Genomic DNA, 22,573 nt, shown 5'->3' on the forward strand with positions numbered 1-22,573 from the left:
GCACAGGGAATCACTAGCTGTTACAAAACTATGCGGATTAATAATAACACTGACACATTGCTCTTTGTACAATAGTGTCTGTTTTCCATAAAGCTTGAGGGTCACTAAAATATTACTGAAAAACGATTCTCATAGCCTGTACAGTCAGCATTCATTTGGCACCACTTTTCTGTTGAGTGATTAATCTGAGTTGATTAACCAATCCAAAAAGGAATGGAGTCTTAAATTAATAATACCCAACCCACCTGGTGTCAGTCACAGCCTTGCAAAGAAGAGTCCACTGCCTCCCAAACAAGTTTAAATCAGTTTGATGTCACAACACTTGAAGCTGTTTGTTGAGGAAAAGTGTTGGTTCAGCTTGTATGACTGAGCATTTACCCCGGAAGCTCCTCCCGGCTCACTTCCTATCACTGAACTTGCTCTCATTTCTCCCTGGCTTCTCGGGGCTTTGTTTTTGATCATGATCAACTAAACCACACAGAATTCTCTCTTTCCCTGATATTAGAGAAACCCACGTGGTTTTGATTCTGAGCCTTCTGATGCAATCTTTTTGGCACACAAGAGATGAACATGGAGCTTTCACTCACACCGTCAGAATGGATGCATTCATTTGAATGCATATCTCGTCTATGTCTGTTATGTGTATGTCTTTGAATATTCATGTTATTTCGCTTCTGAAATTATTCCATTTTATTGTATCTGCCATCCTGATTGCAGAATGAATACACTAAATATGTATTGCATGGTATTTTGTATTCTGCACTGTACCAACTTCTTGTCTATAAATATGCAGAGATATTTATGTTAATGTGAAACAGCTGAGGTGCATTCCTTCCTTCTCCTCCTTTTGCCTCCTTTCCTTAATTCCTCCATCCCTGTGATCCATGCAGATTTCCACAACCTTTACCTTGATTCCTAAATACTAATTTCCATGGCTACATTCCCACTATGTAATTATCCTGCCTACTTCATTTTTAGTGTTAGCTCAACTGAATCCAAACTGCTTTTCCTCTCTTGAACAGAATTTTTTTTTTTTGGCTTTTGTTACCTGTGAGTATGCTGGAAACCCATTTACCATTGTGAACACTTGGCATGAGATCAATAAGGGTGAATTAAAGAACATCTTCCGGTTTATAGATTAGTCTGTTTCTCCAATTGGCATTGCTGAGAAATCTTAGCACTTTTAAAATTTGTTTATCTGACTTAATAAGGAAAGTATTTGCTTTCAGTTTCCTTAAAAAGAATGTTCAAAGAGACGTGTATTTTTTTTAACACATTGAACATGTTTTTAATGAGAGCTACAAAGCATTAGGTCATAAATTTGGATACATTTCAAAAAATATAGAAACTATTAATATTTTTTCATCTTCCTCTGGCTCAATGTAGCTTTCATCTGTTATAGGATTAGGAAAAAAAGCAAGTTGGCAGGTATTGAAAATCGGGTGAAGTCTTTGTTATTCCTCTGAACTTCACCTGTCACTGGTGTCTTCAATACAGTTGGTATCCACCATCTTCACCAGATCAGTGGCAGAAACACCTCATTCACAGGGACTACAGCCTTGGGATCTAAGTCAGCACTGACCTTCCTTTCTGACGTCAGCCTTTAAGTTCCCCTTCTTTCATCCTAAGTACTTTTAATAAAACTCCACATATCGCTGCCCAGCATCCATTGCCACTCTGAAAGTCTAAGTTATTTTTCATAATATCATGCCTTCCCTAAACCAGAAAACAGTGGTAAATGCCCTTCCAGACTTTATTGGCTCAACCATCTTTTGAATCACTTTTACTTCCCCCTCAAATAAAACCTGTCTTTTATTTAAACCCTTGTATCCACAGGGGGAAAAGGGAAAGAAAGGCAAAAAGGGGCCTAAAGGGGAGAAAGGAGAACAGGGTGCTCCTGGATTAGATGCACCCTGCCCGTTGGTATGTCTGACTCCTGCAACCATCTCCAGATGTCACATGTGGAGGGCTGAGCTGGGAGAGGAGCAAGCTGGAGGGGGTACCAGCGGGCGTTCTGACTCAGGTCTTTTAACATAGACTTTAAGGTCCCAGAAACATCCATCTCAGCTCATCCTGGTGTGTTCCAGACCTTGTCTCTGGCCACCAGCTCTGCCTAGTTTGTCAGTACTCAAGTATTGATGTGTATCCAGGACAAGAATGCAGAATCCAAGGAGGAGCCAGGGCTCCTCTGTGCCATTCCAGAGAGCCATCCCTGTTCCCAGTCAAGCCCTAGTTACAGGATCCCATCAAACTGTTTTATTTTGGCCAACCTCACTGGCTGTTACTTTTCTCTTCAGAGTTGCTCCTCTCCCAGCCTTTTGTTACAGTGGTTATTTCTTTAGCAGAATGTGTGCTTAAGTGATTTCTTCTGTTAGTAACATTATGAGTTAATCTTTACAAACAGGGATTCCGTGGCGTTAAGGGGGAAAAAGGGGAGCCAGGCCAGCCTGGCCTGGATGGGCTGGATGCCCCTTGCCAATTGGTACAGTATTTCTCTTTCCTACCACCCTGCATGCAGTTCCTTTGTTGATTACATATTCATCTCTATCAGTGTAAAGTGGTACTTGTGGAGCCAGCTTTACATGATAAACACACTACATGCATGTGCATGCACAGCTCCTTCGGGGACTCTGCAGAGTGAAGAGAGCAAGCACGTGTTTCCATCAGTGACTGCAAATTAACCTACTGACAATGTTCTCACAGCTGACACGGCCGCCATGTCTGTGCTCTGGGGAATGTCAGTTTATTCAATAACTATTTCAAGATGACATTAAAATTACATGAAATCTTCTATGTAAAGGTACCGCTAGGCTATAACTTTGGGTTTTACCCCTAAATTTAGCCTTTTTTTCATTAAAAGAAATAAAGTCTTTTTTGCCTCTTCCACTAAATTTCTATCAGGTTGAAAATAAAGCCAAACCTACAGAGCTAAGCTTCTGTGGGCAAGAGTTAACCCACTCAAGGGAATGCTGTTAAGAGACCATAGGGAAGAAAGCCAAGCTTCTCGGAGCTTCTAAAAATAATAGTCTGCAGCCCAAACCCTCCTCTTTGTCACATAACCTTTTCAATTTAATGGTCTCTCCTTTTGAAACTCACTTTCCTAAAGTAGACAGATCTCCCCTATCTCCATTGGCATGAACTCAGAATCCTCCTTATACTAAAATCTAAAATTCTACCGGGTGATCCTTCCCTTTGTACCAATCTGGCATTACTGAATTTTTCCCAAATATCTTATAAAGTTATTTCAGAGGTTTTTTTTTAACACTTAAAAAGGAAGTATATTCATCTTTTCTGAGGTATAAAGGAAAACTTTTTATGGTTATGTTGATGGTTATACTTGGTCTGCATGTTCTTATATTATTCTTAAGTACTAAGCATGATTCTGTAAGGATAAATTTATGTTTTTCAAGTCTTTTAAGAGATTGTATTTATAGAAAAAATGTTATTCAGTCAATAATTACAATTAGAAAATCTTAATATGATGTGCCCAGTCTTTTATTTTGTTTGCTTGGTATTGATAATGAATAATATTTTACAGTCATTTTGTTGGAGGAAAACACAAGCATGCTTCATAATATATCAACTCTTCCTGTCCTGTTTGTATCATTTGTATCTGAAGAGTGCTCACACCTTAGGTGACAATAAATTTTTCAACATTTAAGAATCTCTGATGTATCCAGAATTTGTTCATTGGCATCTGAAGAATTCTAATTAAAATATTGACAAATGCTGTGGCTAACATTTTAGATATTGACTGGCTGCCTATCTTGTAAATCAATCAATTTAATATGTTCTACTATATCTGCTTTCAGTATAAAAAAGTGAAAGATACTGGTACTTGAAGAGCTATAACCTTCAGATAGAAATGGTTCATCACTGATTATTCATCATTATCATGCACACAGCCATAGAACGCAGTGACCAGGAAGAGAACTTATTTCAGTGTATTGGATAAAGATAGTTGTAAAATGTGTTTTAATGAAGTTAGGAGAAATAGTGTAGACTTATTATATAAAATTACAATTAAGTAGACCACTAGGCTTTGTAAATTACTTTTTCAAAATTAGGTGTAATTCGTTCTGTATTTTGTATATTTTCAAAATGGGTACTCACTTTGGGAAACATTTGAATTTTCTTCATTTCTAACTACTGGGTAATTTATTGGAAGTTGATAATTAGTAAAAGATGCCTATAACTAAAGCCCCTTAACAGGTAGAAATCCATTTTTAAGCCTCTGAGCATGTTAATTATGAAGTGTGATCACTTTTGTGGAACCTGAGAAATTCTTCTTCTTTTTAAAATAGGGGCCGGATGGATTACCCATGCCTGGCTGTTGGCAAAAGGTAGGCTTTACAGAATTATTTCTAAAAGAAGCACTCTCCCTTTCCTCTTCACCCAGCCTAGCCTTTTCCATGTAGAACAGAATTTTTTGAATTTGACATTCCTTCAAGTTGTTTGGGTATTAAAAAGCAAAAGATTCCATCTCCAGAATATCTTTGGATGGTGTTTAGTGCTGATTTCTTCCTAAATAGATGAGTGAAAACAGCTCTCAGCAAACACGGTAATTCGTGGTTCCCTATCTAATCCTTTCTTTGGAGTGGAAAGGGGCAGTGCATCTTCACAGTGGTTTGCTTGTCTCTCAAACTCCTTGTCCTCCTACTGTTCAAAATTATTCTTAATTGTGATTCTTTTTCTATGTTTACTCAATTACTTAGAATAACGGGCAAATCCATGGTAGAACCCTGTCAATATTAGTCACAAAGCTCAGAAAGCAGAAAATGTGGGCATGATTTTTTTTTCCTTCCATGATGTCTTGATCTATTTCAGAGAATCAGGCTATATTTAAGTCAGTGTCCTTTATGATATCGGTTCACTCTAGCCTCTACATGTGGCCACCCACAGTCACTGTGTATGTATTCAGCAGGGAAAAGAACTTATCCTTCTTAGAGAAGCGTCTGTGTACAAAGGCTGTGTGAGAAGCCCTTTCCTGTAGGGGACATCCCTTTATTTGATCCTCATAATAGCCCTGTAGAGTATTATTACCCTCGATGATGCTGATGAAGGAAGTGAAATTCAGAGAAGTTAAGGAACTTCCAAGGGCACAGAACTGGTACGTAACAGAACTAGAAGCAGACAGTGGAAAGCAATGGCAGAACTTTAAGGAGGGAAGAGATCTGTATGGGCTGTGCTGTTCAGAGAATACCAAACCTTTACACAATAACGGTGCGAACCTAATTAGAAAAGACTGAGTGTGCTACCGAAAGTTAAAGGAATTCCACTGATGTGAAAATGAGCTGGGGGGAAGTATCCATGCTGCTTTCATCAGTTTGAATTTTTTTCTTTAACATCTTGTGGCTTAGTTAGTCATTTTTGACAGGCATGCTTCATTGGCAAAGCTGCAGCGCAGCTACGTAGGACTGCAGAAGGGTGAGGAGAGGCTTGGCTTTTGTTTGCCTCTCCTTTCATCAGCTCCGTGGGTGTGGAGATTCTGTGAAGCTCCCTCTCTTGCTTAACTACTCTCACCCTACTTGGCCAGAGAAAGCAAATCCTTCTCTCCCAGTAGCGTCATTTATTTAACAGCTTCCCACACTCCCCTTTCAGCCTGTCGGATCATTAGCTCCATCCTGGCTGAGGTCAGGCGGTCCTCAGGACGATGAGCCTATCACCATATTCCTCTTCACCTGAGAAAACTATCCTTTCACCATCATAACCCCCGTTCTCAGAATTGTTAATACCACCCTGAGCTGGAATTACCGCCTGCTCTTTAACCTTTGCCCTGTAATTGAATACTATAATGATTTTTTAATCCAGTCATTGGCACACTTTACATAGAGGGAGATGTGAAAGGCTCACTTTATCCAGCCTCTGACACTACTCAGAACTTGGGTTCACATCGTTTTTGGCTGCTTCTAAGTCACTTCCTTTTGGTGAAGGCATAAAACATAATGGCAACAAGCAAAGGATTCATCATCTTTTGGGTTCACAAATTAGCCAAACCTAGTAATAATATGAATAGCATCAGAAAATCAGAAATTTACACTTTAAGAATTCTACATAAGAGTGAAGATCTCTTAAATCTAGCATCTTCTTATATAAAGAATAATAACTCAGTGATTAAACTTCACTATTGCCTACCACACTCCCAACACACTCTAATGCAAACCCTACTGCTCATCCTCTCCCAACACCTCCACCTGCCAAAAAAAAAAAAAAAAAAAAAGAAGAAGAAAAACAAGAAAGAAAAAGATTAGAAAAATGAAGTGTTCTCAAATCTCTTATGTGGTCAGCTTAGGTATCTCAAACACACTGTTGGTCAAATCAAATTAATTTTTAAATGATATTTCAAAAAGAAGGCCTGCAGAGTGGGGAGGGGTATAGCTCAGTGGTAGAGTGTGTGCTTACCATGCACGAGGTCTGGGTTCAATCCCCAGTACCTCCATTTAAAAAATAATAAATAAATAAATAAATAAACAAACAAACAAACCTAATTACCTCCCCCTTCCAAAAAAAAAAAAAGCTGAATTTAAAAAAAACATTTAAAAACAGACAAATTTAGAAAAAAGAAGGCCTGTAGATGACTTAGTCCTGTTTTAGGGGACCCCTCTTTCAAACAGTATGTTTAGTAGTCTTGAGAGCACAGGAGTAAATGACCTGAAATTCAGATTGTGGCCACAGGGAAAATCACTGTGATTAGCGAACAAGTCCTGTTGCTCATGCTCCTCTCAATAATAATCTTTTCCATGTAAAACCACTTGATCTTTGTTTAAATTACTTTTCTTTCTAGATACAGTTCAGTCTTCTAAATTTTTGAAGAATGATAATGTACCAATTCACACTGTAATTCATACAGTGAGGAAAGAGCAGAATTTATGGTTGAGAAAATACAGGCTATTAAAGTTACCACCCATTCTCACCCAGAGATTAAAAATTATTTAATAGGAAAAATACTGTGAAACTTCTTATTTTTTAATGTTTCACTAAACTTTGTTTTTCCAGAAAGGGCTGACAGGTTTGCAGCAGAACCTTCCACAAGCAAGGGGACAGATTTTTTAAATTAAGTTTTAAAATCTGGGGTTGGGGGGGTTGGAGAAGCTTAAAATTCTGTAGATTACTTGCAAAACCCTGGTTTCTCAAAAAAAATGCATCTGTTTGAAATCTGAGATAAGTGGGAGTTTGGAGAAAGGACTGCTTCCTACAGACACAGTCCCTGGCCTTGACATGACATGCATGAAGATTGAGAGAACTCTGTCTCTAAAGATCACACAGCACCCAGCCTCTTAAGTACATTTAATATAGTGTCTATTTTTATTGGAGAGAGAAGAGCAAGTATTTTTAATGATTGAACTGAGAGATGACTGTGGAGGTGAGTCTGCTTTGTGCAGGGGAGATGAGGAGATCTGTATCATTCTCCTCCTCTGGACACTCTACCTTTCTAACTGGTTTTTCTTTGAGCAGAAGTCAAAGTTGTCACCAAGATCTGCTCTGTAAGTTACACCTCAAAGACCACTGTTCCTCAGTTCTTTCAGGCTTAACTTCAGTTCTAGGAAAACCTTAATCATGATGGCAGCTCAAAACAAGGAACCAGACATTTCTAGTTTCTTAGATCACCATGGAACCTACAAGGCAGCTTGCAGACCTGACAGCCGGCAGACAGGTCTACCCTGCACGCCATTCACAGCAGGGCATGGCCAGCCAAAAGGGGGAAACCAGAGCTGAAGCAGAGTAGAGACTTCAGGCATCGATGAAGTGAACAATGCCACTGAGGTCAGAATCCTCAGCATTTTCCGCAGCTGTGTTTTAATGCTTGAAGAAAGTGACATAAGCCATGAATAGGACATGCATTTTAATTACAGCACATAGGTGATAAAATCCTAATTTTCTGCTTTCCCAGAATATTTACTGAGACAAACACTTTCCACAAACTTCTCGGTGGCAAAAGTAAATTGTGGGCTAAACCTAGGATGAAAAATGTGATAAGTTTTAGAAAAGTGATGTATTAGACATATCAATTGGCTCACTGATTTAAAAAAAAGACTCTATTCAGGGTTCTACCAGTTTTCTTAAAATAAATGTTACTTTGGAATTTTTATCCTAGACTACTAATTCTATATATGTCTTTTTTGTTGTTTGTTTTTCTGCAGTGATGAATCTAACCTTCCGAGCATGAAGTTGTGTGTATAATGGTCCACTTTTTATATTTATAGTTGGAAACTGTATTGCAGATTTTACAAGTCTGAGATATGTTTACAGATAGCTGCTTCTTCCTGTTTGCAGTAGTACACATGTCCATCTTTCCTTCACTTACATATGAAATTGGGCAATCTGTGAAAGCAGTGAGAAGCCTGCAAAAAATATTGATCAGTATCTCTTTATCTTGTGTGAAGATACGTATTTATATGGACATAGTGATAGAGCTTGATTGTTCTTGCTATTTTCTTACATTTGGGCTTGTCAATTGCATGGACAAAAAGTGCCATGAGATAGTTTACATGAAATTGTGACCAAATATGGACTCGAAGCTATGGAAATGTACTATACTGACTGATTATACAGTTTACCGTCACATCCCTACTCACCTTTGCTAGTCACACCCATGGCACCCATTGAAACTGACTAAAAATGCATGACTGTGTGCCAAACCTGCTTGTCATGCAACTTCAGATGCTAGCATGCTGCGTAATGAGTACTTTGATCACATCTGAGCTTTTATTTCTTTTGTCATCTCAAGGGGGTTACACCATGGCTTATTGCCAAAAAGAGATAAAATGGCGGAGAGCACACACACAAATGGTCTTGTATTTTGAGGGAGTTGCAGAGCCAACTGCAGATCTACAACTTCTGCGGGCTCACGTGGCCTCCTTGCTTGAAATGTTGAGGGGCTGAGCCGGTTGCTGCCGCCAGGTTTCCTTGGGCTGCCTTTGGCAACGAAGACAAGGAAAGAGGACCAGTTCAGCCTCCTGTGCTGTCTCTCATGTGACCAAGTGGGAAAGAGGTTTACAAAGGCGGGCACCCGAAACAGCAGACTTTTCTTTTTTTAATAAACTGAATTCCAACGACTGTTAATATGGGTGCTTTTCGAAAATGACAGAGGCACACAGCATTTCTTTGGGGTAGGAGATTCTTGGAATGGCAGCCCCTGTTCCTGAGGACAAAGGGTGTACACATCCCACCGAAACTCAGGTTGCTGAAGAAATAACACGTCCCAGGAAGGGGCTGGCTGAAATGACCTCTCCCGAAGACATGGGGGAGCTCACCCTACAATCTCTACCGAAGCTGATGTGGGAGCTTCTCTTCCTTCCAAGAGCCAACCCATGTAAAACATTTTCTACAAAGTTCTTGAAACAGAAAGATATTTCCCATTCTTTTTATTACTTTTTTTTTCTTTTTTAGTCCCAGGAATATTCAGGAAAAAAATTTTTTTCTGCTTTTATCACATTTATTTTGAACAATTTTTTAAGAAAAGTCTTCAAATCCTAATAACTTGGTACCAGCAGTCAACATTTTTTGCTAACTTTTGCTAACTTCTGCTAACTTCTTTCTTGTTCTAAGTAACTAAAGAGAATATAAAAGAAGCTCCACTTACAGTTCAGTCATTGTAAAGCATCCCAGTTAAGCAATTTTTTCAGTACTTTTTGATTTTCTTCATATGATGACTATAACATGCATAGTGATTATCAGTTAACATAAAGCCAAATTTGGTCACATTTGATAGTATTAATTCATTTCTATTTCTTGTAGTTCTATTTAGATCTAAGTTTTGTCTATATTTAGATTTCTTTATCTTTTTTACATTTCTAAATGTTTGTCTTATACACAGACCAAATCTGAGATCTCAGAAAGCTGTGAAATATAGTCACCATAAAGAGATATTTTTCAACTACTTGCTCAAAAGTTACCTGATTGTATTAGACTGAGCATTTCTTTGCACAGGAAAGAGTTGATAGCATGTTTTGAAATGACTCCTTCTAAGTGGAAGGAGTACATTAGGAGAAACATCACTGATGAGGAATAGTCACTCTTTAAGCCCATTGGACAATATAATTTCTGATTTCATGCAATTTTATGGGAAATTTTCTGGTTTCATGTATAGGTTTTCACCACCAGAGGGGAAATTACCTCATCATTGGCTTATGGTGACAACAGTTAAGATATGATTATAAGACAAGGATCCTAAGATCCTTATGGTCTCTTTCACATCATATAACCAAATGCTCAGTTTTACAAAATGCCTTCTTTTTGTTTCCATTAAGTTTTCAACAATGGAAAGATATTTGAACTAATCTGTCAATCTAATTGGTAACATTTCTAGTAACATTCCACACTCCAAAACCAGTTTAGCATTTTTAAAACAACAGAGGGCATTTTCTACCCATCTCTTGTATGACCTGGTCAGGATAAGGTATTATTCAATGTCTGAAACAATTTGTCTTAAATGGTTTGGAAAAATGAACTAAAGCATGTAAAACTACAGTATCTTCAAGAAAACAAACAGTAGTGTCTTGAGAAAAATCCGGTGGCTATATTTCTTCCTATCTATCTTTCCTTTTACTCCTCTAGTAGAAAGAGGTATTGAGATGGATCACTATTTAAAACATGCACAGCTTCATAAGAGAATACCTCATCATCAAAAGAGAAACATTTCATGTGAAAAAATATATGTATATTTTTTAAACACAGCCCTTTAAAAATACTGTTCTGTCCTATGTGTATATTGAGATTTTGCTCAATAACTGATTTGACAGTATTGACTTTTATTCCATGATTAAAGGAAGCTGTAATCTTCCATTACATTTATTTCCTTGTGGAATACAAAAGGACCGTGATACTCCTCTTTGTTCCATGGAATTACTAGGTCTTAACCGTCATGCATAATCTTCAGCTTGTGTTACTGAAATATTTTAAATCATCCATTTTGTTATCAATATAGAGAATCCTCAGATAATTCCCTAGTGAACTAATGAAAGTGTCTGCTGATACATGTGTTGGCAGATACATTTTTTAAAGATTTCTTTCTTTTAATTTATATTATTGGATAAAAGATTAAGAAAAAAATCATGAAAAACACATGGGAAATAAGTCAAGATCAGGTCCTATGTCTGATAAGCATCTTTTAAGGATGCCAAATTGATATGTGTTTTAGCTTTAAAATTCTTTTCCATTTATGTTTTTGCTAATGTATTTCTTTTCTTTTTCTTTATGGGCAATGCAACTCTACTATGGATAATTTCATTTCTCTGTTTAATAGCATTCCTAAGCTGTTAGCGTGTGATTTTATTTTAAAAGTTCATGGATTTATAATTATGGTTCAATGACCAGTCTTTCTTAATGTAAAGGAAAACAAAACGGTGTACCTGTAGATGCTGTGTGTTTACTTGGATTGTGGATCCTCTTCTTTCTAGTTCATTTCATATGCCGTATGTCTTTTCCAACTTTCATTCTCACCTTTTAGCTTGTATGGTTTGATTAAGCGTGACAAAATCAACGTTGGATAGATCTGCACACATTCGTAGAATACCTGACACATAAATTTGCCTAAGCTTTTCTTCTGGTTTTCATTTTCATTATGAAAAGCAGTCTTGAGGGATTTTTCTTTCTTATTTGATTTCATAGAAAACATGAGAATGTCTTGAATTTCCACCAAAAAAAAAAAAAAATCTGTTCTTGAATCCTGTACATGATGTTCTGTTGGGACAGTAAGGACTCTTGTGCATCCAGTAGTTCATTCTGTATGTCCTTTGTCTACTATGCATATATATCTGCTAGTTTGGAAATGGCCATATAAGCATGTCAGCACCTATGGAAAAATTAACTGCTATCTTATATTTTTATCACTTAGAAATTATGCTTAATTTTCCAAGGCTTTATTTTTAATGTTCATATTGTAGCATAAAAAGTTAACACCACTTTTCATCCTTTTTTTTTATTTTTTTGGCCACTATATATAATCTTACCCAGAAATAAGTTATACTTGAAAGGTGGGTGGTGTTTTGATATCTTCCAGTAAGTTATCATAGAAACATGCAGATATTGATATTTGAAACCTTGTTTTTCTCCATTTTTTGATAATCACATTAGATTAATAAATAATATTATGCAAAATGAGCTTTTCTAATTTCTACCAAAACGAACCAAAAAAAAACCAACCTTGCTATCTCTAGAAAGTTGAATCCAAAGCAAACTGATCTTATATTCTCAAAAACAGTAATTAAGAACAATCACATGTGATTCTGGCTGTTAAAACAATTCATTCCTAGGGGAATTAACATACTTGACCAATTATGATCCTGCTAAATTATTTTAGAATGTAAGGACTTTCAGTCCCTACTTTTCCCCATTTTTATTGAAATATCTTTGTATTGGTTGAATTTACTATATACCAGGGCAGAGATACCCTTTCAACTTATATTCTTAGTGGATTTTGTTTTTGCTAATCCAACACAGAAGCATTTTAATGGCATTTCTGATTTTTTAAATGTATTTAAATGCATAAGATTCCCTTTGCTGCTTATAGACAGAACTGTCCTTGTGGGAATATGAAGGCTTTTTCAACCTGATCTGTTATATTTGATTTATTGATAACAAAGTACCAACATTTCTCAAAATGCTATGGATAATCTCAGAAATAGTAATAAATTGGATTCACAAAAGAATGTCTTACATATTATTGACATTTATGTGAATATTCTTTTTATTGTTGTAAATGTTTCATGCAATCTAATAACATTTTTAAAAGATGTATGTATCTGATTTTCCTTTAGAAAATATTATATTTTTATTTGTATTTTTTACATTTTAAAGTTCATCTCTATGTGCAGCTATTTTTATATTGCCAAAAAAATCACGTAAATACAAAATAAGAGAAAAATGCAAAAAAAAATATTTTGGCAAGCATTACACTGCATATTTTTCTTGACGTTTTGTGGGCCAGTCTCATGTAATTGATTATTCTAAGAATGTGTTGTGTCTTATCACTGTAAATATGGCACAAACCTGTTTTTCTCAGTAGTGTAAATAATTGAAAGATTGAATTCTCCCTGTCTGACTTCTTATTTCAATTTCATTGTAACTTCTCCAGCTGACATTGCTGAATCAAAGGACCCATGTGGTTTTTGATTTGCAGCTTGGAGAGAATTGCATTCTGTTCAGTTTCTAATTTGTTTTTATTTGCTTTTATAAACTTGATTTCAGGGTTCCTAGTTTGTGAGAAGTTGATCTTCAGAATTATTTTTACACTATTTATGACTTATTTTCATAATGTAAAAAGTGTGTAATTATTACAATATTAATCCAAACAATGGTAATGAATTGTATTGTTATAAAGCTTTATTGATGTTCACCAACACCTTGGTCTGTTTTCTCTGATTTAAACACCGCCTGTAAAGAATTTTATTCTTCTCTTCTTTTTCGTCAACTTTTTTATTCTTTTTTTTTTATTGATATGCAGTTGATTTACAATGTTAGTTTCAGGTGTACAGCAAAGCAATTCAATTATACATATACATACATACATATATATTTTTTCAGTTCCTTTTCCATTACAGCTCATTACAAGAAATGGGATATAGTTCCCTGTGCTAGACAACCTGCCCTTGCTTTTCAGTTCTTCAACCAGATTCTTCTCTGTCACTTCCAGATCCTCTCTCTATCACTTTCTCATCCCTTCTTTACCTAAAAACCCATTTTACCTCTTTAACTCCTACCTATCTTCCGTGTCTCTATTTAGACATCACTGCTTCTGAGTTCCCTTTGCATCTTGATTTCATTTATCGCAGTGCTTTTTCATGGTTCTGCTCCATGGAGAGGTATGGCTGTGTTGTTTGCTCTTATGTTCTTAATGTCCAGCACAATGCCTAGCAAGGAGTTGGCACCCAATAAATATTTGCTGAATAAATAAGTGAATGAAAGCAATTACTCAGAGGGATACAGAACAAGCCATCCAAGGGTAATATAAGCAACTGGGTGTGAAAATATGCAACAGTGAGCATATAATCCTTATGAAAATTTGCATGACTGCTCCATTGACTCAGAAATGATAACATAATTCTACAGGCATGTTCTTTTCTGTTCTCTTACAACATTTACATCAAATCAGTTTCAACATCAAATAGTGATAGCAACAATGACTTAGGGGAGCGATTCCTTACCTCTTTTGGACCAAGTCGTATTCCCTTGAGAACAAATGTGCTATGAAATCGTAATGGGTAGTCCACAAATAAAATCATTAAGTATAGAATATGTACTGGAATGCCCATCAAAGGGATAAAGGATACAGTCTCCACAGACCACAGTTTGGAAAATGCTGCTCTGGAGTATTATATGATCTAATTCAGTCAACACCTGCCATAGCTTGGGTGTGCAGGCAGCCAGCATGCCTTATGCCTTTTTGCTTGGTCAGCATTCCTATCATAGGAGCCGCTCCAAGGAGTGGCGCTATTCCAAGCTGTCTTCATTGGTGACACCTCACTCTTTGACACTTGTTTCCACTCCTCCTTTTCATCTTCATTGCTCCCCCAATCCCCCTCACATCGCCACCTAAAATGTACTAGGATTCACTTCTTAACCGGAATTGGAATGTGATTTCAGTGTCGACCCAAATCCGTCTTTCAAGGCAATGACAAGATCCAAGAGTAAGAAAGTCCCACTTGGGAAGTGTGTGTCAGCAGAGTGCAAAGCTAACTTTTCTGGCTAAATTATGAGTTTGTACTTGCAAACTGAAGGGGAGGTTGGACTATGAGAACCAGAAAAGCAGGTGAGCCACAGTTATACTGAGCCTAAATATCAAGTCACAGGTTGAGCAGTGAGGAATGCTGAGGTTGTCAGACTGTGGAAGAAATAGTTGTTGTCTCCACCTGGGGCTGAAATGACTGGTAGGTGGGCAAAGTATCAAACAGCCATATAGTGTTGAATAACTATGATTTTCCTAGACTGTTCTGTCTCCCTTTCATAAAATAAAAACAAATACAAGCAAAAGCAAGTGATAATGGAAAAACTGAGTAAAACTGGCAAGAGAATTTATCTTTAGCTAATTTCAGCTACATATTTTGCACCATTTGCTGCTTTAAACTTACTGCCCATAATCTACTGTCCACAATTTATTGCCATAATTAGCTCTCAATTTTTTCTTTTAATTCATCTAATAATTTTAGTGCTGCTCTGTGAATGCCACAACAGTGAAGGTGTCTTTTCTACTTTCAGGGCTGAAGGATTCATTGATTTTAAAAAAGTACTTTCCTCCCTGACTCACCACCTTTCCCAAAAATACAAGAAAGGGGAAAAAGCCTAATTATGTTATGTTCTTGATACAAAAAAGGGGGAGGGAGGTAATACATAATACGAAAATAGGGAAATTGAAATACAGCATTTGAGAAAATTCAGTAAGTACTCCTGATAAAAATTGAAATAGAATCAAGTTTCCTTGACCTGCCATAAAGATAAATACATTAAAAACCTACAGCAAACATCTTTTTTAAAAAAAACACTTTGAGGTACAATTAACCTGTAAAAAGCTATACTTACTTAGCATATGCAACTTGATGAGTTTGAAGATAAGTATACACCTGTGAAACCATCACCACCGTCTACAAACATCTTTCTTAACAGCAAAAAGTTGGAAACGTTTCCTTTAAAATCAAAAACAAGAAAGGAATATTTACTATCACTACTCCTGTTATTGTATGGAATGTCTCAGCCAATGCAATTAGAAAACAAAAAATAAAGTAAAAGGGTTGGAAAGAAAGGAACAAAACTTCCTGTATTCGTTTTTTCAAGGCTGTTGCAATAAATTACCAAAATTTCATGACTTGAAACAACACAAATATATTATCTTACAGTTCCATAGTTTAGAAGCCCAAAATGATCTCACCGTGATAAAATCAAGGTGTTAGCAGGGCAGCATTCCTCTTTGGAGGGTCTAGAGGAGAATCAGTACCAGCTTCCAGCGGCCACCTGCATCCCTTGGCTCGTGGCTGCCTTCCTCCATCTTCAAAGCCAGCAACATCGGGCCGAGTGCTGATGCTGCCATCTCTCTGTTTCTTCCTCTTCTGCCTCCCTCTTCCTCTTTTAAAGATCCTTGTAACTTCATTCACCCTCTTGGATAATTTAGGATAATCTCCCTAATTTAAAGTCAGCTGATTAGCAAACAGTTTTTCTACAACCTTAATTCACCTTTGGCATATGGCCTAAAATATTCACATGCTCTAGGGATAAGGACACGGATATCTTTGTGGGGGTGTTATTCTGCCCCCTACACTGCCGTTATTCACAGATTATTTGATTCTGTATATAGAGAAACCTAAAGAAATGACAAATTATCAGAATTTATAATATTTGCACCCTGTACAAATTATAAGTAGTTAACATGCAGTGATATTTTTGACAAAATAAAAATGCCATTTACATCTCATACCTTTCACATGCTATACTAGTAAGAATACTTGTAACTCTTCTCATCATGATAATACTTAAATATTTCTTGACTTCTATTTATCTTCAAAATATTAAGCTATTTGAGGATTTCCTGAAAGAGCATGTGACAGGACAGTGCTGTTACACACTGTCACTCTGCATCTCACAATGCTGAGAAGTAAACATTATTCTCCCTCTTCTTACAAATAAAAAAGCTGAGACTCAGAGAAGTTGGATCAGTGCTTATCCAGAAAATAAGTGACGGAGTGAGGATCTTAATCCAGGACAAACATTATAACTCCAGAAAGTTCTACAAAGGTACGGCTCTACCTCTCTGCCCCCGAGGAGGTACTCGGCGCCTCTACCATTTGTTCCAACTTTGAGATGACATGATTCCATGTGTGACTAGTGATGGTAAACAACAATAATACCACCTTATATTTCCATAGCATTTTGTATTTTTAAATCATTGTCATAACAATTATATCTGATTCTCCCAGTAACTAAATATGATGAATAACAGTATATTAATATTTCATTTGAGAAAAGAATTCAAAGAGAAAGATTAGCCCAGATGACACAGCTTTTAATAGCAGAGCACAGAACCAGAGTCTCCAAAGTCTTAGAATATTGTCTGATCACCAAGAAACAGAGCATGTTAAACCCTCACTACCCACAATGTTCCCAAAGCCTTTTTAACCTGTATTTCCACGAGATGTTTAGAGCTGGGGAATCGTTTATTCTCAAGTCTCATCATTTTTCTTCTGATTTAAGCTCTTTCCTTTAGGTGGTAATATTAGGAATAAATCATTTCTAGAATGTTTTCAACTAACGTTTGCAAAGTCTTTCTTGGCAATCCAAAGGCAAGTAGTTTAGTGTTTAAGAACTGAGTTGCTGGAGGCAAATGGCCTGTTTTTAAATCCCTGTTTGACCACTTACTAAGGCAACTCATCTCATCTCAGTGTCCTGGCTGGTAAAATGGGAATGATACAAGTACCTATCTCAAGGTGTCAATTAATGCAAATATCTAGTGAGTCAATACATACACACACTCAGGTCAGGGCTGGTCCAGAGTCAGCACTCAGGGAACACGAGCTCTTATCCTCTGCAGAGCAAAAGCCCTGCGTTCTATTATCTTAGTGGAAAGATGGCAGTGATTAGAAGGGTCCAGTCTGTGTTAAGACAGAGAGGCATTTGTTCTTAAAGTCTAAATCCTTTCTCTTGCATTTCCATGATGGTTTTACTATCACAAGAGAATCTGTATACACTGAGAGAAAAGCTAATGAGAAAGATAGTCTTCTTCCCCTGCTCCCAGGTTTACTGAGGTACAATTGACAAATAGAAATTGTATACATTTAAAGTATACAGCATGTTGTTTTGACATATGTATACACTGTGAAATGATTACCAAAATCAAGTTAATTATCATATTCATTGCCTTACATGGTTACCATTTATGTGTGTGTGGTGAGAATGCAGAATTATTAACTAATAACAATACTGTCATTAGACTGTATATGAGACTATACACTAGATCTCAAGAACTTATTCACCTTACAGAACTGAAACTTTGTACCTTTGGCACTCATTTCTCCCACTCCCCAGCCCCTGGAAACTACCATTCTACTCTCTGCTTTTATAAGTTCAACTTTTTTAGAGTCCATATATAAGTGACATCATGCAGTGTTTGTCTTTCTGCATCTGGCTTATTTCACTTAGCATAATTTCCTCCAGTTTCATCCATATTATAACAAATGGCAGTATTTCCTTCTTTTTCATAGCTGAATAATATTCCTCTACCCCCCATATATGTGTGTGCCTGCCTGCGTGTGCATATGTATGTATATCACATTTTCTTTATCCCTTCATCTGCTCATGGACACTTAGGATGTTTCTGTATCTTGACTATTGTAAATAATGTTGCAGGTAGTTTTCCTCTAATAACTTGAGTTCAAAAATAGTGAATGTCACTACCTCCCAAGATACTTAGCAAGTTTCCTTGTGTAAAGATAGTTAAATTAATTATTGACAGGAGAAAGATTTGGGACTCTCAGGAATGAGCAATTAGAGAGAAGGCCATCAAAAGACAGTTGTATTAAGAACCACTGAAGTAAAGACATTTTGCTACATTTTCACCCATGCTGTATGCACAATCCATTCAAACCACTGGACAAGCTAGAACTCCAAGCGTCTTTCTTAAGGAGTTCCACATGCCAAAACACACACAACCCTGAGCTTTTGTGTTCCAAATCTGGTACGACACGGCGTACTGTAATATTAACAAACACAAAGAGATAATTAACACCTAGCTTAAGGTAATGGGCTTTCCAGGAACTAGTCTCTTCCTGCTTAAGTTAATAGTACAGAATTTTATTGATGATCCATAAAGGTTAACTCATAAAAACACTGGCACAGACAACGGCAGCACTCTTTCTTCTGTCAGACAGCAATTCAGTGCATGGTTGTGTTCTCTTAAAGACATTTGCATTTTGACTAAAATCCAGCCAGCACCTGAAGTTTGGCAGGAAATCAGTGGATAAATCTCATGATGTTTCCTCTCCGGAGGCGATGCCTCTCACTCACATGCACTTGAGCTGTTTTCTAAAAACACAAGTGATAGGTCTGCAATGCACCAAGAAAATGCTCTTGTTCAAGGTCCTCTGAGGCCAGTGGTATGAATCTAAGTGACCCACCAACACACACAAATCTAACTGGTTCCTTAGCTCTATATGTTGTGGGCACTATGACCAAACTCCAGCTCAACAGTCACAGAGGGCTGCTGCCAAAGTCTGTGGACATAAGACACAAAGGAATTCATGAGGGGGAAGGCATAGCTTAGTGGTAGAGTGCATGCCTAGCATGCACAAGGTCCTGGGTACAATCCCCAGTACCTCCATTAAAAATAAATCAAAACCTAATTACCTCCTCCTCACCCCCCAAAAAAACTTAAAGCTTTAAAAAAAAATTTTTTATAAAAAGGAATTCGTCATCGACAGGTAAAGAGGTGATAGTAATAGACGTCATTGAGTGAGCCTGGACCACATACCATCACATACATTATCACCTTTATTTCTTATAACCACCCTGTGGGTTAGATACTTACTGTTCTCAATTTACCTATTAGAAAATTAAAACCCAGAAACCTGAAGTAATATCCTCCAGGCTCACACGACTAGAAAGTAGCAGAGCCAGAACTTGAAACTAAGCACCCTGGTTCCTGACGCGCACCCACAACACTGAAACTAAAGTTAGAGGTGTGTTCAGGGGACAATGTGGCGCAAAGAAGAGATGTTCGGCCAAACCAACTCCATTTCTCACTCTACAACTCAGGGATGCTAAAAAGGGATGTGGCTAGATTCATAGGAAGACTCCCAAAGGTCTGCTCCCAACAGTTGGAAACTGGAGGGTCCACACCCCACTCCTCTCTAAGACCAGAACCAAAATTAATAATCACGCTACTTGCTAAAAAGGATTTCTGTCCTTCCATCACGCCTGTCAAATCCCATAGTAAATTGGGTCACTATCTCGTGATGAGTTTCCATTTCCAAAAGCTAGCCATAGTCCAATATGCCATTCCTTCTATAAAATATAATCTATTTCTTTGCCAGAATAAATCTGAAAGCAGAAAGAAGCCAATTATGGTGGTTAAATTGACAAAAACTTCAAATGCAACTATGGACCCAGGCATCAAACACACACATGTATGTAAGTATAAATGTAAATACTGTATATAAATACATAGGTGTTTACTTTGGGATCTCAGGACAGCAGGAAACACAAGGACCAATCCTGTGGTATAGAAGCCACTGATTCATATTCTGAAACATACAAAGATAAAATTAAGACAGAAAAAAAATGAGCCAAGAACACTACATACTTAAGGTTCTGCTTTTGTTGAACTTACTTTACTCTAAGAAAATGCAACCATTTATACCAAAATCACTAATAAGAGACATGAATCAGGTAATGACAAAACTGTCAGCATAAATGTAGGTAATGCTTAAAATATTCTGAGTTAGAACATTTCATAATAGAATGACTCTAAGATTCTTTTCAATCAACAGTCTTTTCCCAGGGAAGAGACAAGAATCAAAGTACACACGTAAGGCAATGGATCACATGAGGGTGGTAATTATCGTAAAAGCGTCCATTTAACAGTCCTCCCTGGTTCAGAGCACTTTCTGAATAGTGTCTCCTAAGAATGACTACATTTAAATTTTATATTGTACTTCTTTTCTGAAGCGCTGAGGGCACCTTCACATACGAAATCTAAGTAAGCAGAACACACCTGCGGAAAAGCAATATCGTGTCGGTGAAACGGAAGCAGGAATGATTTGCAGTGTATCCAGCGCACTAACCAAGGCAACATTCAGACTTTCAGAAAACCAAAAACCTGATTCACAGAGAAATGGGGAAACAGAAGGTAAAAGATGTGACTGGATGTTGGGGTACTTGCAGGGAACCACAAAGTAAACAGATTAAACAGAAAGCTGGCATGTTGACAGTTCAGAGGGTTCCTGGTTTCTGGCATCTTCAGTTGTTCTTTGGCTGGCAGGTGCCATTCTCCTTGTGTCTTCACATGGTCTTCCCTCCCTACACATCTGTCTCTGTGACAAATTCTCCTTTTTACAAGGACTCGGTCATATTAGATCATATGAGGTTGGGGCCCACCCTAAGGACCTCATCTGAGCTTGATCATCTGCAAACACCCTATTTCCGAGTAAGACCGTGCTTCTGAGCACTGGGAGTTAGAAATGCAACATCATTTGGGGGGACATAATTTTGCAACCCATAACAAGAGGGTAGAACAAACAACAACAACAACAACAACAACAATAATAATAAATTGAATACAGTATAACAGGTACCATCCCGGGAGCTTGGCTTTTCTACCCCAAAAATCATGGTACCCAGCAAACTGCTGTGAAACTTCATTTTCTGGGGGTGGTGCTGAAACTGTAATAATAAAGCGGCTGGCATTGCTTCTGCTAGACTTTTTTTTCAAAGAGAGGGCTTCATAATAAAGAAACTTTGGTTTTGGTATTAAGTTTGCTAATTAATAACAGATTTTTAGGTAGCTGACACAGGAATTTACGTATACTTCAAACTGCACCAAAGTCTACAAGCTAAACAACTGGGACGAAGAGGTAGATAACTTACAACTTGGAATAGTCATTACTAAAGGCAGTTTTTAAATTATGAACATGTCGATGTGTAAACCCAGTGACGGCCCAGAGCCACTCATTTAGCTCCTACGAGTAATATGTTACAATGTGTTTTCCTTCTCCAAGACTTCTCACGTGTAGCAAATTTTAATGTGAAAGAAAAGACCACATAAGAGATTAACACAAAATAGCATAGAATCTTATTTTTTGCTTAATGATCCATTAAACTTTAATATTTTAATGAAGTTATATTATAACTTTGTTTCATGAAGCTATAATTTCATTGTAAATGAGAAAGCCTTAAATTCCACAATGAACTAGAAAATTGTGTATCTCAAAATATTTAGAGTCTCATTAAAAACGAACAAGAGCACTGGGTTTACCATTAGGGAGGAACAGATCTATAAAAAGAATTAAGACATATTTATGTAAAATTGTAGTGTATCAGGTACATGGAGAAAAGTGAAGTGGACGTTACTCCTGCTTCAGTAGAGGTGTCCGATCCTTCCTTTGATTCAAGATTTCGAAGTGAATATTCTTCTAAATGTGAAACCGGAAATTGTCTCTAATTTGTCCATTTTCTTTTGCATCCCCTCAATCCTTCTTCCTGCGATAACTACAGGTCCCAGATTAAGAAAAAATTATAATCTGATTTTGAGTGAGTGAAGTGTTTTCTACTTTATTCATACCCAGCTTCCCATAAACACTATGCCTCATCAATAAAACTTATTTCAACCTAGTTTGCAGAATTCTGAGCAATAAAGGCATTTTTTAAAGCACATCTCACCAACAGAGGGCAGACCCTGAATGCCCAGAAAAGTTATGTATCCTTAAATGCCCTTGGGCCCAGTTTCCTTAAAAGCTCACATGATAAAGAATTTTAACTGCTCGTTCTTCTGGTTATATTGATGACCTCAAATTTAATTCACATTTTATCTCTCAAATAAAGTCCTCTTGTTTTTAAGAAATCAGCATCAAAAAAAAAAAAAAAACAAATAAGCCAA

The 22,573-nt window shown here is 37.1% G+C and overlaps 1 protein-coding gene and 1 non-coding gene across 2 annotated transcripts in view; both read left to right on the forward strand.

Annotated features, from left to right (window-relative positions):
* COL25A1 (collagen type XXV alpha 1 chain) overlaps positions 1-8,249 on the forward strand; it is a 409,478-nt gene extending 401,229 nt beyond the window's left edge. The window contains exons 36-38 of the mRNA XM_072972767.1: positions 2,405-2,482; positions 4,305-4,343; positions 8,142-8,249. Coding sequence (XP_072828868.1) covers positions 2,405-2,482; positions 4,305-4,343; positions 8,142-8,144 — 120 coding nt within the window. The 3' untranslated portion in view covers positions 8,145-8,249. The remainder of the gene's footprint in view (positions 1-2,404; positions 2,483-4,304; positions 4,344-8,141) is intronic.
* Positions 6,367-6,439, forward strand: TRNAG-ACC (transfer RNA glycine (anticodon ACC)). Its single transcript has one exon. It is a non-coding gene; the product is annotated as a tRNA-Gly (tRNA).
* Positions 8,250-22,573: the final 14,324 nt, after the last annotated feature.

Source organism: Vicugna pacos, chromosome 2 (assembly GCF_048564905.1).
Source record: "Vicugna pacos chromosome 2, VicPac4, whole genome shotgun sequence".
Taxonomy (NCBI): Eukaryota; Metazoa; Chordata; class Mammalia; order Artiodactyla; family Camelidae; genus Vicugna; species Vicugna pacos.